This window comes from Apodemus sylvaticus, chromosome 9 (assembly GCF_947179515.1).
Source record: "Apodemus sylvaticus chromosome 9, mApoSyl1.1, whole genome shotgun sequence".
Taxonomy (NCBI): Eukaryota; Metazoa; Chordata; class Mammalia; order Rodentia; family Muridae; genus Apodemus; species Apodemus sylvaticus.
Window position 1 is genome coordinate 56,300,417 of NC_067480.1, and position 14,720 is coordinate 56,315,136.

At 41.0% G+C, this 14,720-nt stretch overlaps 1 protein-coding gene across 1 annotated transcript in view; it reads left to right on the top strand.

The window, feature by feature from the left end:
* Satb2 (SATB homeobox 2) overlaps positions 1-14,720 on the top strand; it is a 178,653-nt gene that overhangs the window by 93,075 nt on the left and 70,858 nt on the right. The window contains exon 7 of the mRNA XM_052193555.1: positions 7,782-8,254. Coding sequence (XP_052049515.1) covers positions 7,782-8,254 — 473 coding nt within the window. The remainder of the gene's footprint in view (positions 1-7,781; positions 8,255-14,720) is intronic.

Below are 14,720 nucleotides of genomic sequence, written 5' to 3' on the forward strand. Positions count from 1 at the left end.
TAGGGGAATACCAGAACAGGGAAGTGGGAAGAGGTGGATGGGAGAACAGGGGAAGGGAAGAGGGCTTATGGAACTTTCAGGGAGGGGCGATCCAGGAAAGGGGAAATAATTTGAAATATAAATTAAGAATATATTGAATAAAAAAAAAGACGAGGCATTGGAAAGTTCTGTTTGTCTATTTGTTTGTTTTCCCCCTTATAGTCTTTTATAGGAGTGGGAGGGTGGGAGGGGTTTCCAAATGAGGTTCTGGGGAATTTTAGAGTGTTATCTTATTAAAGAATCCATTGACACTCACTTATTTATGCTAATCTGTTTAAATTTGCATAAGCATCTTAATGGCTTAAAGAAAAATCCATAAGCCAGAAAGATTCTGGAAGTTTCCCAGTGTAAAGCCTTTTACCCAGTTTGCTGCTTTTCACCCATTATAACTATGGATGGATTCCAGGGGTGATTTCACAAAGCAACTATGTTAGATCTGCATTAAAACAGTGGTCAAGGTTTGGTTTCATATTCATGGTAACCCTTCTGCCTCAGCCTTCTGAGTGCTGGGATTGCAGGTGTAAATCACCATGTTTAGAGAAGTAGAATATCTATAATTTCCTTCCTAGTCTATTAAAAAGGAAAAAAGAAAACCCAACAACAAAAACCTAAGGCATTGACCAATTACTTTAGAGAATACTCCAGGGTGCCATCCTTCCATCTGTTGGTTGATACAAATATAGCACATATACAAGTAAAGCAGATTTATTGCTTCTCATGTGAAAATTTGAAACTTACATGTATTTGTATTGCATTTCTGTAAAATGTATTGTTTTAAAAGTTTACATTCCTGTGTGCATGTTGTGCATGTGGAAATCAGAGGACAGTGTGTTGGCAATGATTTCTCTTCTACCATGGGGACCCAGGGGGACTGAACTCACTCAGAGGCAAACATCCTCATCCACTGAGCCTTCTTCTGGATCCTATAAATTTGGTCATATAGTTGTGGGTTTTATCATTTCATCCAATGTCTGTCTTTCTACCTTCCCATTCAAAGGTCCGAGTATGAGCTCCGCTGTTAAGGGTCGGGGTCTTTTGCCGTACAGGCAGGCTTTGCTCTATAGCTAGCATGGCCCTGAACTTCTGCTCCTTGTAGTTCCCCTTTCCAAAGGCTTGGATTACAGGTGTGTACTGCTACCACTCTCAGCTCAGTGTATGAATGGTTAAGGCTCATTTGGAGAAACAGTACAAATATATGTGTCGTGATTATATTTGATAGTGAATTAAAGTGAAGGAATTAATTTTCAAAATTGATATGCCATGGCAGAATTATGAACACAAAAGAATGAGAGAGGTTCTTTAGGTAATCTTTTAGGTGACAGAAGACATTGGTTAACATGTCCTAATCTTAAAAAATGTGCACTAAGAAGATATATGTGTTAGTCACAATTATATAAATACTTTCTGAAATTTATATTAATTTAACAAAAATCTTAATAATATTGTACTTCTAAATTTTACTCCTAGAATTTTGAGATAAAAGTTTTCTTAAGACAGAAGTGGCATATAGGCCTAGAGAAATAGCTCAGAGACTAAGAACACTGTCTTTTCTGCTAGAGGACCCAGGTTTGATCCTAGCTTCCATATAGTAACTAACAATGGTCTGAAACTCCAATTCCAGGGCATCCAAAGTCCTCTTCTGGCCTTTGCAGGAACCAGGCATTCATAATGTACACAGAGATAAATGCAGTCAAAACACTCATATGCATAAAATAAAAATAAATAAGTCTTTAAACAATAAAACAACAACAAAAAAGAATTAGGTCTATGGAAATCTTCTATTTGTTGAAGTACCCCAGCCAATTATATATATAAAAAATAAAGTATTTTCTGCTTGAGTATAGTTTTTTAAACACCAAGTTCAATCAGTGTTTCTTCATAATATAATGATCAATGGAAATAAAACTATCGGGAAATTTTGAATGTTTACATAAATTTAAAATATAATCAAAGTTCAGTAAAACCATAGCTTTTCTCCTAGGGATTAGTAAAAACAGAATCTAGCAGTTACCTTTAATATGACTGCAGGAGCTAGCAACAGCAAATTCAAGCACAGATTATATGATATCATCATTTTATATTTATAATAAGATCCTTCAAAACAGAGATAAAATAGCATATTGGTTCTCAAGCTTAGGCTACTCACAAGTCAGTAGAATCTTGACACACATACAAACCCTAAGAGATGCTGAGTTAGTACCCATAACTGTTTTTAAATGTCTTCCACTGTGCCATGTATACCAAAGGATATCAATTGGAATATCTGCTAACCCACAGACCTGAACTGTGCGTTCATCCGTCTGCAAATGTGTGTAGATGTTGAGAGGCATTAGCTCAAACAGTCTTCATCACCCTTGTTCATGGCAGGAGACAATTATTTTAGATAGGAAAAGTTCCGGCACAGGGAAGTGGTCACACACCTGCCAAATTGCTGTGATAGGATTCAATCGGGCCTGTGGCTTTGAAGTCTCTGTTTGGAGCCATTACACCACACCACAATTCCAACATCTGGAAAGATTTTATGGAAAATTTCAATAAAGTGATTCAGGTGCCAGAATATTGGCACTTGTACTCTCCCTCTCCACATATATGTATGCACACATATGCACACATATATATATTCTCTATGCATAATCTCTATGTAAATATTTTCTAATATATTATATACTTTAACCCTATCATATAGCCAGAAAACTATTTGTTGATGACGCCCTGCCAATTAAAAGTGGACTGTGGTGGCACACGCCTGTAAATCCCAGCACTCTGGGAGGCAGAGGCAGGCGAATTTCTGAGTTCGAGGCCAGCCTGGTCTAGAGAGTGAGTTCCAGGATAGCAAGGGCTATACAGAGAAACCCTGTATCGAAAAGACCAAATCCAAACAACCAAAATAAAAAAAAAAAAAAAAGGTGGACTTTCAAGCTTGCAGTGGTGGTTGGTACGTGCCTTTAATCCCAGAGTTCAAGGTCAGCCAGGGCTACATAGAGAAAACCTGTCTTGAAAGAAAAAAAGGGGTGGGGGAGGGGGAGGTTAATTTCTGGCTCTGTTCTCTGGCTATGTGGTGCAGTTGCTTGGAATAAAACCATAGCTGGGGGACAAACATCTTTTGCTCCTAATATGGATAACCTCTGAGAAGAGCATATCGTCCTGTGCCCTGGGGTAGAAATCAGTGCAGAGGACTTTATAAGGCTTCTGAGGCATGGGTTGTAACACCAGCAAATGATGTTCAGTAGCACAGGCCCACTCTTCAGTTCTCCTCTGGGAGCTCAGGGGTCTCAGAACCCGGAGGACCTCAGGTCTGATCCCTAGGCTAGAAGGCTCTTGGCTGGGCCTTCCTGGGGCTGTGGGAGTGAGGGAAAGTCTTGCAGCAAGGAGGCGCTTGTCCTCTCAAGTCTGACCTTGCCTGGGACTTCCAGCCACTTTACTCTCCAGGACTTCCCTTCAGTCCCTGGGCTCCACACTGCCTGTGCTCACTGTGAATGCTGGTGCAGCTCCAATGTCAACTCTTAGAAGCCTTTGTGTTTTTGTGTCTCCTGAGTATTTTCTGTTGTGAATGCTTTCACCGCTGTCCGAGGCCATGCTGCTTTCTGTCCTCGCTTCCCTCAGGTTTCCTGACAAGCTTCTCAAGGACGAAGAACCTTATACAGTGGTGTTCAGTCAGCGTCAGACAAGCGCAAAGTGCATGGGCAGAAATGAAAGGATGCTGAGGGAATTTCACGTCACGTAGAAAGGGGGTGGGGGAAAAGAAAAAGGAAAACGGGAAAGTAGGAATGAAGAAAAGATGTGAGGAAGGAATGAGAGAGAGGAAAAGAAATAACAATTTCCCAGGCTCCATTTTCAGATGGAATCTAGCCCATTCTTTAAAGCATTTGCATATCATGTACTATGACTTAAGAGGCTAAAAATTTCACTTTGATGTTCATTTCTGAGTGGCAGCTAGGACTGGGACAGATCGCTCCCTTGGTAGAACACTTTTCTAGCATGCAAGAGGCCCAGGGGTGCATCCCCAGGAGCCATCCCCTTCCTCACTCTGAAAAAAAAAAGTAGCTCTTAAAAATAAGCAGGAAAACACTTCAAAAGAGGACAGTCTGGGCAAAGTCACTACTTACACCATATTCATCCTCGGTTGATAGTAGCAGAAGAGACCGCGATGAGCATTTCACTCTCATCTTGTTGCTTTTGATCTTTAGAGGTAAAGAACCTGGATTTTATTGATAAAGCTGTCAGGGACTGATAAACACAAGAGTATCTTTAATAGTTGACAAAATTAAAATAGAAAAAATACGGCAACCATACAGGCAGGATTTAATTATCAGATGTTTTGTTTGTCTTTTATTGTATTTTGAAAATGAAGCTAATTGCCAAAAAATAGAAATCTGGAGACATCGGGTAAAAATCAGTAGTTTTCATAAAAGTCAGAAAAAAGAAAACAGTTGACTTGCATCTTAGCTAGATTTTCTGCCCCTCTGCAGAGACCCTTCCCTGGTTAGCCATGGGCAGTACTGATGCATGCAACCCTTCCTCATTACTGGATAAATAACGACACATCTCTAAGATGCTCCAATCACTCACAGCTCCTGTCAGTAAGCATTCGTAAAGATCTGGGAATTCTCTTTTTGTTTGATTGGTTGTTTTTTGTTGGTTTTTCTCTGTGTAGCCCTGGCTGTCCTGGAACTCACTCTGTAGACCAGGCTTGCCTTGCACTCAGAGACCTTCCTGCCTCAGCCTCTCTGCCTCTGCCTCCCGACTACGGGATTAAAGATGTGTTCCATGCCTGGCTGCAGATCTGGGGATTCTTACAGATGGGCGTTACTATGTGCAAACTTAAAATAATGTGCACTGATCTTATTTTGATGCACCACAAACTCCTGTCGGTGTTCTTGATCTCTTATACTTACTTATTTGCATGATCATGACTAGATCTGTAGGTTTCTAAGTTAACAGTGCCATTTAGCTATATCACAGAAAAGTCAACTCATTGAAGTAGAGTAAGTCTTTGAAAAAGAACAAAAAGACTAAAAGTTTAGACAATTACCTTTTGGTTGAAGAATATATTCTATAGAGAGGTGATTCTCTGTTTTTTTTTTTTGTTTGTTTGTTTTTTTAGTAAAAAAAAGTGGGGGTAAAAGTTTGCTTATTAAGTACTTGGAAACAATTTAAAAATTGAATTGACTGAATTACAAACAAGCACAAACAAACCAATGAGTCACATGTTTACCTGAGACTACGTGTTTGTGTCTGCGAAGTCTGACTGCATTCTGGAAGCAGTTCATGGTCTCTTTACATCTTCTTTCAATAAAGAAATTACAATAATAATTCCTGTCAGTGGGAACCCTATTGGATTACCTTATCTAAAGGCTCATAGCCATTTGCTTGGTTTGGATTTAAGGCTCTGTACTTTAATGTTTAATTAATACAATGATTGGAAGATGCATGCCTTTAGAGAAGATTAAAACAATTTGTTTCCCTTGAACCTTATGCAGGAAAGGTGACTTGTAAACTAAATGAGTTACAGTCAAAGATTCAGTTAGAAATTAAAGAAGCTTGAAGTCAACTTTTGCCTTACTTGGGATTTCGTAGAAAAATTAAACAGAAGTTTGGTTCTTTAGAAAAAGAAGAAAAAAACTGTATGTGTATAAATATGATCCTAAGATAGGTTGGCTTCCTCAACAAAGAAAAAACAACTCGTTGGAAATATGCAAAACTTTTAGACAAGGAATAACATGGTCAAACATTTTGTATTGTAAATTTACTTCTACATATATTCTTTTAAAAAGTCATGTTGTTATTAATTTAGGGAAAAAAAAACCCAGTTTCTCCCTTGTTCCCAGTTGGTTGATTGTATTCAGAGTCCGAATGTGTGTCTCGGCCTGTCCCCAGCACTCGCCACCTTGTTTTAATGGCTCTGAGCCTTTGCAGTCTTTCTCTTACTTCTTGTACTGGCTTCTTTCAGTCTAAGCAGTATATAACCTCTAATTGCTACTTTACTGAGAAAAAAATGTTAGTTTCAAAAGTTTTTCCTGGGATGACAGAGATGGCTCTCTAACCTCATGGTTAAAGGTTAAAAACAAGCATTCTTACAGAGGTCCACGTCCTGTTCCTAAGGCCCACCCACATCAGGCAGCTCATGACTGTTCCGTTACTTTAGCTCTATGGGATGTGTTGCCTCCGATTTCTAAGTGTACTTGAGATCACAGGCACATACCCATATATACAGTTAAAAGTAATGGAAATAAACTTTAAAAATATTTTTCCTTCAGGTAAATAGCTTTGATTTTTACCCTGTAGCCACCACAAACAGTGCCTGCTTAGTTTATCTGTGATGGACCTATATTTATGGTTGGGGCGGCGTCTTAGAACTTAATGCATAGTCCAGGGTAGCCTTGAGCTCGTAGTGATCTCCTTTCTCTGTGCCATCACACCCAACTTCTTTAAAAGTTGTTTTGCATAATCGTACCTAATATTTGGAAGCATAAGAAGTAAGGCTTACTTACCAAGGGATACAAGAATTTGCTTTGAAACACATTTTCGAGGTGATTACTATAAACACTTAAAAGTAGCAATAACCTAGCTATTTCTGCCTGGGGTGTTTTCTTCAAACAAAACTTTGTTTGAGGCAACAAAGTACAATAGTACTGAGAAATGAAACCAGGTCTGGAAGAAGTGTAGCAGTGCTCTTAACTGCAGGGCCATCTCTCCAGCCTCACAGACCTTAGGTAAGGCCCTGATTCCCCTTCCTGGGGACTGCTCCTGTGTACTAGACTCACACATCTGTGAGCATTCTCTTTGTTTACTCATTCAAGACTATCCTCTAAACCTTTATTAATTGGTAATAACCTGGAGCAGGAAGGAATCTTATTTAAGGAGTAGTTAAGGTGATGTTATTAATCTTGGGATGATTAAAATAATCTATTTTTAAAAGAACATAACAAGTGAGGAAGCAATGGATCTGTGGTAGCATTTTCATGAACTTTCCATCAAGGTTGGAGCGCTGGTTATCCAAGCCTTATTCACCCTTCACATGGTCATAGACACCCTGCATTTAGGTGTATCTCTGGTGTATTTCCAACACAGAATTAGAAGGTAGCCAGCCTTTGGTAGAAGACGTTGCCCTTGCCATTTCCCTGATAACTATGAACTCTGCTCTTAGCCACGAGCGGCAGTGAATTAGAGCAGTTGGTGTTTTATTACTAATGTTGTAGATGGAGGGAGATCATAGGGCTTAGAAATGTCTTGGGCTTTGGAATTGGTTCTGGCTGGTGGGTCTTTGTCTGCTAGTCTAGGAAATGCTTACTTTTTACAAATTTAAACAAACTGAAGTGGCAAATATTTTTACTTTATCTTTTATGAAAAAAACCCCTATGACTATAACCCAGTGGTTCTCAGCCTTCCTAATGCTACAAGCCTTTTAATGCAGTTCTTTATGCTGTGCTAACCCCCAACCATAAAATTATTTTCATTGTTACTTCATAACTCCAAATTTGCTACTGTTATGAATTATACTGTAAATATTTTTGGAGATAGAGGCTTGTCAAAGGGACTCAGACCAACATGTTGAGAATGACAACTTAACCCTTTTACCATAAGAATAACTCACTTTTGCTTTGAGGTTTTTCAGACTTGTATGAAAAATATTTGTATCATCAGTGTCCCAAAAATATATCAAGTACTAGATGTACTTGCCATAAAGTATAATCATGAAACTATGTGATTGTAATGGTGAATTTTTCTTTTCCTCTCAACAGTGGAAAGAGTGGAGCGAGAAAACCTTTCAGACTATTGTGTTCTGGGCCAGCGGCCAATGCATTTACCAAATATGAACCAGCTGGCATCCCTGGGCAAAACCAACGAACAGTCTCCTCATAGCCAAATCCACCACAGTACTCCCATCCGAAACCAAGTGCCCGCGCTGCAGCCCATCATGAGCCCTGGTCTTCTCTCACCGCAGCTCAGTCCACAGCTTGTCAGGCAGCAAATAGCCATGGCCCATCTGATAAACCAACAGATAGCCGTTAGCCGGCTCCTGGCTCACCAGCATCCTCAAGCCATCAACCAGCAGTTCTTGAACCATCCACCCATTCCCAGAGCCGTTAAGCCAGAACCAACCAACTCCTCTGTGGAAGTCTCTCCTGATATCTACCAGCAAGTCAGAGATGAGCTGAAGAGAGCTAGTGTGTCTCAAGCTGTCTTCGCAAGAGTGGCATTCAACCGCACACAGGTAGGATTATCTACATTCTCTCTGGGGATTAAGAGTCAGAGTAGGGAAGAAACGTGACCTATATTCATTTCTTTATCATTTCTTCAAAATGTTTTATAGTGATGAGGAAATGGTTGGGAGATGCTTGCTGTCAAGCATGAGGACCGAGTCCAGATCCCCACCACCCACTTAAAAAGCTGGGCACTGGGCTTACATCTTTAAGCCTAGGGTGAGAGGGGTGGCAGGGACAGATGAGTGGGAATCTGGTGCTCTGATCAGTAAGTCTACCCATCCTGTGAGCTCCAGGGTCAGCAAAGAAACCCTGCCTCACAACACACACACACACACAAATAAATGTAGTGTAGAGCCATAAGGATGACCCACAAATGTCAATGTCTTGCCTCCACATGCATGTACACCTCTCACACACATGTCATACATACACATGCATGCACATCTCTCATACATACATCATACACATCCTTGTATATGCACTCCTCATACATGCATCATACACACACAGGCATACATAGTACACAGGAAAAATTTCAGAGCATATATAATTGAATAATAGTCTTCTGTCATGATACAAAGTTACCACTCATCCCTACAAAATCTTAATTAATTTCAATATCTGAGAAGCTACCACCCAGCTCAGCACCCAGAATTTCCCCATAGATTGGCTGGGAGTTTGGCATGCACTGTCTCATCCTTACCTCTGTGTTTCCCTGGATGGACCCTTGGTTGTGAATTTGGTGATTATCACTACCACCCTTTTAAAAACTATGTGAGACTACTTGTAAAATTATTTATGCATGCTCAAATAACCTGTTTTTAAATATTTTTGAACACTATGAAAGTATTTCTATAAACCTTTTTAAGTGTGCAAGTTAGATTTAAGGTATTAATTAACATATAGATTACTTATTTTTAATGTTTTGAAAGAATTACATTTGACTATAATATTCAATTATAGAGGTGAACAGTTCCTTCACATGTGTTGTCTTATTGAGTGTGGCTTGTTGTTTTGAAATAGAAAGTTTGTTTTTCTATGTATGCGTCTTAGTGAGTGTGCATCAGAATGGAGTGCTGTCAGAATAAGGGTTTCAGAGCTCACCCCAGAGTGTCTGATTTAGGAAATGTGGGACAAGGTGTAGAGAATTTTAGTCTAACACGGTGGTGATGCCCAGGGTCGAGGGGTACATTGTGCAAACCGCGTGTCCTCTTTTATAAGGGATCATCTAGTAAGGGGGCTGAGCCTTGGGGACTGATGGCCTCAGCAGTGAGCAGAGGGTAGCAGAGAGCCGAGCTGAACTATGAAGTGAGATAGGAACTGCAGGAGAGTGGATGCAGGGATGCCGTGGGCTAAGGAGCCGGGGCTGAGGGACAGTTGCACTAGGGTGAGCAGGGCCAGTCCTCAGGAACACAGTGGGTTGGAGCTTAACGACCTACCGCACCTGAGGTAACGAAATAGAAAAGGTTCTGGTGAAAACTTGAAAAATGTGAATATTAGGTTCCTGGGGGAAGCAGGTCGTGAAGGTTAATGAAATTTAATGAAGATCAGGAAGTATGTTTAAGCTAATCGAAATCATAAGGAAAATATTATGTAAAAAATGGTGAGACTGGTTGGTAGTTGGTAATAAAATTAAAGATATTGGTAGGAGATCATTGGTTAAAAAAAGATCTTGTAAGGACTTGCTAAGCGTTTTGAACTTTAAGCACTGGAAATGTGTAAGGTCTCATGTGAGAATGTGCTCTGACTGACTAAACAGAATTTGATTGTAAGGAAGGCTTTTGCTTTTTCTCTTATGGAAAGTGTGTGTAGCCCTTCCAGTTAGGAGGCTGCCAAGAGAGACCTGCTGAAGTGTGGGGAAGGGTGGAGAGAGGCTGAGGCCGAGCTATCTGTGGGTACAGGGTGAGCCTGGTGTCTGAAAGCAAAGTGGAGAAATGCTGTAGAGTGGCTGAGTAAGGCCACAGCAATTTTAAGGCTTCTAGTTGTTTTTACTTTGAAATATTGGCAGATTTCTTATAAAGATTGACAAAGAATATTGAACCTGTAAGTTTGCCACTAAAAACAGTGGGTGGGGAGAGTGGGATATTAGAAAAGTACAGAGCCCGGGCTGTAGCTAGGGCATGGGAAGGTAGTGTGATGCTGCAGTTTCAAAGGAAGCCATTGTATTTCCCTGTGCTGGGACACTTGGTTCCTGGGTAGTGGAACTATTTGGGGAGAATGTGGGACCTTTAGGAGATGGAGTCCTGCTAGAGGAAATATGTCACAGTGGGTGGGCTTTGAGAGTTTATAGCTTCCTGTTCTCCTTTCTCTGTTTAACCAAGTCCCTTGCTCTCCCCCCCCCCCCCCCCCCCCGAAATCGCATACCTTCTCTACCATTATGGACTTAGAACTGCCTAGGACCAGCCTGGGCTAGGCCTGGGCTCTTGAGAGAAGATGTGTCTGGGAACCGCTAATCCAATGACTTGAAGTCAAACCAAGGGTTACAAGCTGGCCTATGTTCTGCTCCACAAGGCTCCCCAGACAGCTCTGTGCAGACGGCTCTTGGCTCTGTAGTTTGCTAGCTTTCTGCTTGAGACACTCTCTGCTAGGACAACTTCTAAAAGCTTGCTGGATAGCTCATGAATTTTCTGACCAGAGTTGGAAAAGTTGCTATAAAAATTTCTGGGATTTTTTTGACCAAGTCAGAAATCCTGTTAGAAAAGTTCTAAAAGTAATTCTTGGGTTTTCTGATTAAAATCAGAAAGTGGGAGACAGTTCTAAAAGAGCTGCGTTCGCTCTTCAGACAGCTGTCTCTGGATACCTGCTGGAAAACATTCTAAAAGACTCGTGCTAGTTCTCTAAGTAATTATTGGGATTTCCAACCAAGGTCAGAATTCCTGTTGGAACACTTTGTAAAAGAGCTATGAAAAATTATAAGAGTCCAACCAAAATCAGAAATCCTGTTAGAAAAAAATTCTTGAAGAGCTGTGTTCACTCTCCAGAGATCTCCAGACAGCTCAGTTCTCCCTAGAAAAGATTCTAAAGGAGATCTAACTGCTATTGCTCTAAGCTAGCTCATCGCATGCTGACCAAAAGCCACGTTGTTTTATTTACAAATCAATTCAGTTATTTGTTCCAGGTTCCCTCTTGACCATCATACTAACTGGCAATCCATGACCTTAGTCCCTTGATTCTTTTTTGTTTTTTAAACCCAACAAGCACAAATAAGCCCACTTTAATAGATATTATTTTGTGTTTTATAGCACCTTCTTCAAGAACCTTTTAAATGCTTATCAGACTTCCTCTCTAATTAATCCCCCCAACAACCCTGTGAAGTAGGTATTAGTCCCATTTGCCAGAGGGAGACTGAAGCACTGAGTGGTTAGGTGACTTACCCAAGGTAACATGACTGGAGAGCAAGGACTCTAGTCCCTTGCCTTCCAGCTCCCAGCAACATCCCTCTTGAGAGGATCTTTAATGAAAAGCATCTTTAGGAGAGAAAGGGAGCACTTTCTTCTTAACCTTGCAAAAGAATTCAGATATATACCTGTCTTTATAAATTGAGCTGTGTGGACCTTGTCCTGAGATTACCATTCCGACCACACCTAGACCTAAATTTGTTCTGTCCTAGGTTGACCTTGAACTCGGGAATCTACTGCCTTTGTAGATCTGCTGGTCTTTGTATCTTTCCAACAATCTGGCTCATAATGCAGTTGCTTCTTTTTTTCTAAGTCTGTAAATGCCCTCATATAATTCATATTGCATCCTTTTATTTTGCATAGTTGAGAACTTATATATTTTTTTAATTCATGCTTTAGAGTTCTTTCCCATAGCCTAAGGGGCTGTCCTGAAGGTCACAGCCTATTACTATTTTGCTGAGATGCAGACACACCTTGCCTCCCAGACTCTTGCTGTTTCTGATTATCATGGAGTCATTAATCTTGACTGAGAGGACCTTCCTTGAAGTAGGAACTTTAAAATATGTACACTACTATACAAACAAGCCTTATGCCCACAGCAACCATCAACACTCAGAGAGGCCCACACCCTTCTGGCTCTGTTTCATGGACAGGAAACCATGTTATACTGCTCCTTACATGGCCAAGTTGGACTCCAGCAAACCAATGAACTTTTCCTTAAGTTGTTTCTGTCAGGACATTTTATCACAGAAAAGGAACTAATGCAGGCAGAAAGCATTCCCACCCTCTGAACCAGGGAGACAGAATTCGTGTCCAAAGAACAGGTAGGTGGCCCCGGGGTAGTGGGGAGATAATAGCCAAGCTGAAGAGCCTACAAAAATTCCACATGAGTGGAAAGCCACCGTATGTGGAGAGACTGGACACTATGCCACAAGATTTGGCATGATGTCAGTTGGTTGGGAGACGTCCTTATCAAATTTCAGAGTGTAGCTTTTTACAGTGGTGATGACAGGGACCAGCACTTGAGAGTGAAGAAGTGATTAATTGCCCAGAATGCAGAAGCCAATTGCTTTTGCAAAACTGAGTGGCAATAAGGCAACCAGAAGCAGATGAGATCGAATGTGATTGGGAGTAGGCTTGAGAAAGGTGCTTTGCAGCCTCAGATCAGATTAAGCAGCATGAAGCAGGCCTGAGTTATTGATGGTTGTAACCTGCAGTTACATCGAACAGGTTACCTGGAAGGGAAGTGGGGATGTATGGGAAGGTGGCAAAAAGAGATGGAGACCAAGATAACACCTGCTATTCAAGGTCTCAAAATTTAATGAAGAACTCCCAATATATAGGCAGGGGAAACCCTTCCCCCAAAGGCTGGAAGCTTCTCAGCAGAACCAGTTCTGTTGCTCCACTGGTGGCTAGTGTGTCTCAGGAAACTGCAGGTCCTTGAAGAACAATGGGCTTCACCTTGGTCTGAGCACTCCACCCTAGGTGGAGATTTTGGCTAACACCGGAGTTCCCTGTCAAAGGCTGGGAGAGGAACTAACTTCACATTGGTCAAAGCCGAGTTCTTGCCAGGTGGCTTGGCACCTCAGTAAGGCTCTCTACAGATGGTGATTGGGCAAGGAGGCCCTGGGGCTTGGTATTTCTGTGCTGGATGTAGACAGGAGAGGTGGAGCCTCTTGCTCCCTTGTCGCTTAGCTACTTTTTACATTAGATTAATGACAGAGCCCGTTCCCATCGCTTGAAAAGTGCATTCAACACAAGTTTCATGCATCTTCGTGTGACTTAAAAGACCCGGGCAACATTTGCATGTCCTTTGGATGGAGAAAATCTGTTGCCCACTACAAAAATACAAAGGGATCTATCTTGTGCACTTCTATATGCAAGCATGTTCTGTATCATCCATTTGCATGAATAAACTTTTCATGCCTAGCCAACATCTTATTGCCTAGTTATATGCACAGCTCTTTTTTTTGCCTAAGGGTAAAATCGAAAGCATGGTTGTGCTACTTTAGATATTTGAAGTGACTACAATATATATTTCACCCAAACAGCATTGAAGCATGAGGGAAGACTCTCCAGTGAGTCACGATGAAAAGACAGTCTGCTGAGAGGATCCACTGTGCCATGGCACTGGGCTCCTGGAGCCCTGTCTGCTCCTGAGGAGTCCTTTATGTCTCTCTTTATGCATTAAAGGTTTTTCTTTGGCATTGCCACCTTTGAAGTGCCAAGTTATGAAAAGGTCTAATTGAAGCACAGAACACATTTTATTATTTTTTTTTTTCTTCTGCCATTAAGTTTGTAAGATGGCTACACCCAGAAAGAAACATTCACTTTCAATCAACATGAGCTTGAGTTCATGGGCCAGCCTTGAAGATATCAAATGGAAACTACATAGGAATGTATGAGTATTTCCTTTTTAAATTCTGCTTTCAATTTGGGAAAGCTTTTCATCCCTCTGGGATCATAACCTGTTGTGTATAAGCCCAGCCTAATCAAGGTAGATGGTATTGACAGAATGACATAGTTTGAACTTGACCAGGAGGTCAGCAGGCAGATTGTTTCTGCTGTGTGTGCTTTACTCACTAACAGCACAATGGGCAGCTGGCTTTACCAGCTGTGTTGTTAAATGGGAAATACAGTGCAGTGTGCCCCTCAACCAGCCATGGAGTTGCCAAATGCTGAGGCCCTTTTGAGTGGAATCAGACATTTCTGGGGAATAGGGAGAGTAACTTTCCAGGTAAGATTCATATGTTAAAATGGTTAAGTGACATATTTTTCTAGAAAGAATAGTTATACATAATCAGAACCACTCATTTTTGATAGGCATCCAAAGCCATCTTGTCCTCGGTTGCTCTCCTGATGTATATCATATTCTCATGTGCCTGAGTGTTTTCAAGAACTGATTGACGTCTCTAGGACTCATTTGTTATTAGTGCTAATAAAAACTGGTATGCCACATGATAGGCTGTGTCCCTGGATTTCGACTTGAAGATTTAACAAGAAGTCTCACTAGTTTGGGTACATGTAGGTATACAGAAATTAAAATCACCTGCAAACATTCATCAATCCAGCATGA